Here is a 7,356-nt window from a genome sequence, read left to right as displayed (position 1 = left end):
GATTCATTTTATACTGTAATTATTGCCCGACATTCCCACTAATCGAAATGCGACAGTCTAGCATCGGCACGAAGCTACGAATTATTGAATAGTAGTTTAACGTAAAGTTAAACGTATGTTATAAATTTAGTGTCGAAAATATATAAAAAACATTATTGTTACGAACAATAAACCGTAAGAATAACGTAACTGCATAATAGATGGTAATTTGTTCTTGATATATCTTTATCTTTTTATTAGATTGCTAAAGAAAAAGTACAGAATCTTCATTTTCCTCCTTCATAAAAATGAGAAAAGGTATATAAATCTGCATGTTCATTTACAAAGTATATGCAGTTCCAATCGCGTATATTATTTCCTTTTGAAGCTTGCTCATTAATTTCTTTGCAGTATCTCATAAATCTCATTTATTCTTGTAAACTTGACTGCTTTACAGAGAAGGCGCGTCGAATTTTTTCTTTGTCATTTCAGTAGGATTTTCACAAAGGCTGTATATACACATATTCCAGGGAATCACTCTCTGTCGAGTTATATGCTTCATTTGCAAGCTGCCTTTTTTTTTCATTTTTCGACATTTTTTAATATTCATATGTGTAAATTTTCTCGCCTCGACTGCTACCTATGGGGTTTGATTATACGCCTGTGAATACTTTTCGATCGACCAACGGTAAAATCGCAATAATGGGCATGCATCAACTCAAGTTTAATCGTACGATATACGAATTGAATGCACATATTGTATGTTATACGTAATATACAATATGCAAATTTAGTGCGCATATGATACACTATATTAATAACTACAAGAATCGTAAAATAATTACTTAATAGGCGCATTGTAAAAAATGTTGCAAAAGATACAAGATATGGCTACATGTATCAAATTTAAATTAAAGATAATTGTAGCTTAACAAAAGATATAATGATTTGTTTTTTACATATTGTTAAGCAAATTAATTATATAATATATAAACTGCCTAATTAAGAAAATAAATTATAAATTGCGATTCAAAAATATTTATTTTTAATAATGAGATTGTAAAAAAAACCATTGCAGTTTAATGTAGAACGATGACATTTACATATTTGGCAATGATTGTAAATAGAACAGATTGCACTTTGGACGTAGAAGACATGAAATAGATATACAAAAAGACTTCGAACGATTACAAGCATATAAAGATTGTCAAAATCAAATAACTTATATTCGTATGCTTATGTGAAGTATGCTTGTTATTGCGATGTTATCGATGATCGGCCAAATCAAAGTTCTTTAACTACTCTTAGCTAAAATATTCATTATTTGGTCGTTTACTATAAAAGTACAATATTTAAAATATTATAATACTTATTATTATTATACTTATTATTATTTAATTATTAGTGAAAATTACTCATATATATAGTCATCGTGATCAGTCGCTCGTTCATAAAAGACTTTGAATATTTAACAATTGTCAATTATAAAGGTATTTAAAAATTTAATGCTGCTAAAAACTTTAATAAATTTTCTCATTGATAATTTGTCTATAAAAGTGTCTGCATCAATTTATGCAATTTTTTTTCTAGTAATTTTATCTCTAACAAAAATATTATTAAAATTTAATGTGAGAAAATAGATAAAATAAGTGAAACAATATTTTGATTAAAATTAGAAAATTATTTTATTAAAATGTTAAAAAAATGTATTTATACATCACAATATTTCATATCGGAAGGATTATTTGCATATCCTACACAATATCAGCCAATTAAATTACATAAGCTCAGAGTTACATTGGCTACGAGCACTACGATTTTTAATTGTAATATGCCGAAATCAACAAAACGAAGTACTTTATTTCGTAATTTTTGCTGGTACTTCGAAGCACGCAACTCTGTCATTTCCTTCTTTCAATGCGTAATATACGATTACTGGAATCTGTAAGCAAAGTTATAACAAACATTTATGGCAACAGGTTGAAATCAAGTTACGAAAGAAACAAATTGCTCATAATTAAAAGGAAGAGATGTATTATTATTGTTAAATTATATTCTATATTCTAAACCGATATCAGACTAGAGATTGAGATTGGATTAGAATTTGATCAATTACAACAAAGTTACTTAACTCAATGTTGGTTTTTTCTAATTGATTAAATTCCAATTTAATCTTAAATTAACGTTGTAATTTATATATATTTATTATACACATATATTTAATTGATAAATATGCGCAATTATGAGTCTTCTTTAAATTTTAAAATTTGTAAAATTACCCTGGGATATATTGATAAAATAGGGAAACTGTTTTTGTATATATATTGTTCGCCTTTCTTTAAGGGACAACCGGCTTTGCTACCATCAGCGTTGTAAATATTATCACAGGCATTTGTTCCATCAACTCCTACGAACGGTATGGGTATGCCGGTAATAATTCCCTGCACGTTATTTTTTAAACTCTGAATATCTTTGTTAGGCACAAGTTTCATTTCTATCTTAATAGTCGATCCTTGTTTTAATGGACATTCAGGTTTGTCGCAGTCGGATATACTGATTTGATCGGCATCTTCGAACGGGAGACCTAAAATTATAAATCATAAATCATAATTTGAATAGTGTGGGTATAATTTGTGTCTGTTGTGTCTTCACACAGCTCGATTTCGAATTATTTGATTACATAAATCATACACACATTAATCAAATCACGTGATTACTTTATTCATAAAAGGCAATTTAATTTGACATTAAAGTAATATTTCGCACGCTCTTTGTTCAAAGAATATGCATACATATACATTAGAGTAAAAACAGAGGACGAATGAGTACAAAAAAACTTATGCAGTTTTCATAAAGTTGATTGCCTTGAAATATTTGATCTTCAGCGAGATTCCCATTACAGTGTCTGAGAATGTATAGTAAGAGGAAGTATAAGTAGAATATATGAAAACGAATGTATTGCATAGTTATTGTACGATGTTTACTTGCGCTAATAAAAGTAATAACTGATTAATTATTAAAAATTTTTTTAAATTTATCAGACATTGGTAGTAATAGTAATTTTTATTAGACTACTAGATCAATGTCATCTCATTAAAAAACAGAAAATTAATCAATAAATCGACATTAATAATAGGTTTTCCTCAATGTTGTAAGAAAAAAAAATAAGTTTATTCAGATTGAAAATGATGACACGTTTGCTTTTCATGATTATGATTGATCCGTAATGATCCTGAAGGTTATTGCTGAAATGGCTAGACAACCAGTCAGCAAGAAATCTTAGACAATAAGACAAATGTAAATTGTACTTATGCAAACATGACTATGTGATTTTAATTTTTCTTATGCATTCTTTGTAAAAATGATCCTTCTGTGAATGTAATTTTTTAAATCATGTACACTTATTTATTGCAATAATTCATTTAAGCACACAGTAAATTGAACAAAAAGAAATATTTCAGCTAAAAACACGATTCAATAAAAATATATTTTACTAGTGTAAATGTACGTTCGCATTGAAAATGCGAAATAAACGTGTTATCAGTATGCATAATTGTCGCATTTAGTGTCAATAACATAATATCTTTATTCTAGCTTATTCTGAAAGAAACTACAATTTTAACTGTTTTTAACTGCAATTTTAACGATCGATCTGTATAATGTATTTTTTCTTTTTGATTTTGCTTGTTGTGCTTCGAACATATAAAGAAGAGACTTTGTTTATGTACTTATACAATATTTATTTTTTACTTTCATCGACGCAAAATTTCTAAATTAGCATTGAAATTCTAACGGTGAAACAAGTCGATTGTAAATTAACGTATATAAGTTAGTATTTCGCTCATCACTTTCACTGTGTATCAATTATATTTCTTGTAAGCAATTATATAGATATTAATAATAAAACTAATTTGTGTTGTCTCGTTCACATCTCTAATAATTGAAAGTTATTAAGCGCATTATTATTTGATGATAAAATTATGAGAATACTAATAGTTTCTGTTACGAGCATGAGAAACAATCTTCAATATAGATAATTTTTTATGTTTCAGTCATGTGATAATTTTAAAAATAATCTGCCTGACTATTTAAGGACAGTCTCCTTCAACAATTTGCCAGAAGATTATGAATAATACATTTCTGTTGAGAAATATTTGTATGATCTTTGAAAAAGTAATAAGACAAAATTAATATGTCCAAAATATTATATAGTACAATACAATATGTCACAAGAAAAATTTTAAATATCGAAAATATATTGCAAGTCCCTCATTTACGTCAGAATATTCTAAAGTATATGAAGTATAAAATTTTGCCAATATATTTTATGGAAAAATTATACAAGCATACGTAAAATTTATTTTATCACAAGTTACATATTTGTTGACAGTTAAGCATTGAAAAAACATTTCAACATTTAAATAAATAAAGGTATATAAATATTTTTATATTACTCAGATATGAATCAGTAACGAAACCTAAAAATATATTTAAATATCGAGTAATAACAAGATGTGTAAATTAGTTTGGATTATACAGTATGTATGTGGTACGTGTTTATTGATAAGATATATTATCCTTAGATATATGTTTCGATTTGCCTTGACAACGAATTATGATCAAATTCTTTTATTTTTTTCTACTTTTATCTCTATGTTTGTTGATTTTCGTAAGAATGTTCATCAAACATATTAATGATCTTAAAGATAATATTTAATTTTCGATGGAGTTTTAAAAATAAATAATTATTTGTTCTTCTTGAAAACTTGAAATAAAAATGTTCACATACTTATAGAGTTATATAACATTTTTAAGAATGCGAATAGAAAAATAAATCGATAAACTTTTTGACCAGATGTTTTATAATATTCTATATAATAAAATTTGTACACAATGTAACGTTGAGAAAGTTTCATAAAAGGTTGTTTGGAAAACATCGTTGCAAAAGCCTGTTTTGCTTGTAAAATGTAAAATCGTTTTTTACAGTCTTTGAAGCAAGGACGGAATCAATTAACATTACACTATTTAACGAGAATATATCAAAAATATATAAACAACCTTAATAATATCGACAAATCTCCTCTCACGTAAAGAGAAATAGTTTTAATTTTAAAATAAATATTTTAGACTTTAACTTTTTCAGTAACATCAAAAGACAGTAGCTCTCACAATAGATTAAAAGCAAATTTGATAATTATTTCTGTAAACATTTTATATAACGCTTTATCTGAAAATTCTGTCTTGCGCATGTTTTAATGACAATATTGTTGTTGATCATTTAGTTATAATACATCAAATTTTCGTTTGTCAACTCGTTTGTATATTTACGTAACGGTGCTACGTGAATAAATAAGTCAACTTACAAAATTATAGGAAAAGCAATGAATTGTTATGTTGCAAAAACAGTTTGCATTTTAAATGTAATTTATTAAAAACTAAAAGCTGTCTTTTAATAGATTAATGTATTTTTATGGGTTAACGCATTTTTTAATAATATTTATATATTTTTATTTATTAATTAACTTACCAGATTCACAATTATTAACTTGCGTGGTACTGGCAAGCACAATGAGCGCAGCGAAAACGAGAATCGTTTCCCTCAGCATCTTGTGGTGAAAGTGTTTCTACTTTTCCGTTCAAAAAACCTTGTCAGAATACTGTGGATCTGATCAGACCCAACTCCGGCTCTCGACTGATGACTGTAACTCGAACGCGGTCACAAGTGCCTATACTGTCTATACTGTTGCGCCATATAAAACTCCTGCTGTGTAGAGATTCATACGGCGCAACGTACGACGTTCGACATCCAATAGAATTTGTTTCTTGAAGACAAAAATGTTGCTTACTAAAATCAAATTATCTTATTGGATATCATATCGTCGTACATCGAATGTCGCGTGAGTCCATCAGGTATCCTCATTAAGGAAGGAAATAAAAAAATAAAGTATCAAAATTTGAAAGTAATCGATCGGACTTTAAAATAAAAGAAAAATTCTAACTGTAAGATTGTTAATATAATGTATTTCCACGTATGTCATTTTTTTACTATTTGTATTTATGTAACAATAACAGATTTGTTCAAATCTATTACTTAACATTATAGAATTACGTCTTCTATGTACATATAATATTTGTAGATAATCATTTTAGTTCACTCAATGTGATGTTTAATAAAGATATTTATTTTGTGATAGAGATAATATTGACTTGTAACGAGAATTACATCTACCACTTATAAACATAATTTTTAGTGCGTTTGATACGAAGAAATTATATGAAAATTTTGATAAATTAATTATACTTGTTATTAACTGTTTATAAGCAGTTGAAAAACATTTTAGCTTAAATCCGTTTGGAAAACATCGTTGCAAAAGCCTGTTTTGCTTGTAAAATGTAAAATCGTTTTTTACAGTCTTTGAAGCAAGGACGGAATCAATTAAAATTACACTATTTAACGAGAATATATCAAAAATATATAAACAAATGAAATTTAAAATTAGAAGTACGCACGTGTTGCAATTATTTGCGATTGAATGCGTACGATAAATACTTAACAATCATAGGTATGCACGCGAACGTTCTGCATTTTAATCGTAACTCGCAGCGGCCGCTCTTCGTAATGTTTGATATCTCCTTTTTTCTGACTTCGTTTACCTCGGCATAACAAAACGGAAATGAAACGGACCACCATGGTCACAAGAACAAAGCACCGGAAATTAAGAATCTTTGTCCATTTCGTCCCTTTCCTTCTCCCTCTTTCCTTCTCTTTCTCTGCGGCTCTGGATGAGTCTCCTTATTTTCAATGGTAAACGAAGATCTCGATTAACTTCCGTAAACCGTATACTCTTGAAATTACTGCCACGTTGGTACCATATCGAACAATGTATCTCATCAAAACCAGGCACGGCTGAAACGGGAGAGTCCGACATCTAACATAAAATCACACGAGCTCGCTCGCATACTCTTTGTTTGATAGTCGAACAATAACAACGGCCACTTTTCTTTCTGTTTTTCTGGAATGTGTATGTATGTGATATTGATGATATAAGGATAATAATCACAATCGGAATTTTCAAATTAAAACTCTGTCGAAGTGCTCTCAATTTATGCTTGTGATTTCATCATAGAATATTAGAATAATTAAAGACACATGGATTTATATTATAAAATCTACGTGTCTCTAATATATCTATTAATATATCTGAATTTATAATGTATCTACTCTTGGAAAATTTTGCTCAACAAAAAAAATAATATTAAATATGCAAATCTAATCTGAAGGTTTGGTGACTAATGAAAAGCTTTCAAAATAGTAAAACGGCTTTCTTATACGTCAGACAGATCATCACAGATCATTTTAGTGATATACAAAATAAC

General features: G+C 28.0%; 1 protein-coding gene across 1 annotated transcript; it reads right to left on the bottom strand.

Annotated features, from left to right (window-relative positions):
• Positions 1 to 1,691: 1,691 nt before the first annotated feature.
• LOC108751268 (protein NPC2 homolog) lies at positions 1,692 to 5,696 on the bottom strand. Its single transcript, XM_018491356.1, has 3 exons — positions 5,507 to 5,696; positions 2,259 to 2,563; positions 1,692 to 1,921 (listed from the first exon to the last, which is right to left on the bottom strand). The coding sequence occupies exons 1-3, from the start codon at positions 5,583 to 5,585 to the stop codon at positions 1,838 to 1,840; spliced, it is 468 nt and encodes a 155-aa protein (XP_018346858.1). The 5' UTR covers positions 5,586 to 5,696; the 3' UTR covers positions 1,692 to 1,837.
• Positions 5,697 to 7,356: the final 1,660 nt, after the last annotated feature.

Source organism: Trachymyrmex septentrionalis, unplaced genomic scaffold (genome assembly GCF_001594115.1).
Source record: "Trachymyrmex septentrionalis isolate Tsep2-gDNA-1 unplaced genomic scaffold, Tsep1.0 scaffold43, whole genome shotgun sequence".
In the NCBI taxonomy this organism is placed as follows: domain Eukaryota; kingdom Metazoa; phylum Arthropoda; class Insecta; order Hymenoptera; family Formicidae; genus Trachymyrmex; species Trachymyrmex septentrionalis.
The sequence above is the reverse complement of the archived record's forward strand: the minus strand, read 5'-3'. Positions and strand labels throughout refer to the sequence as shown.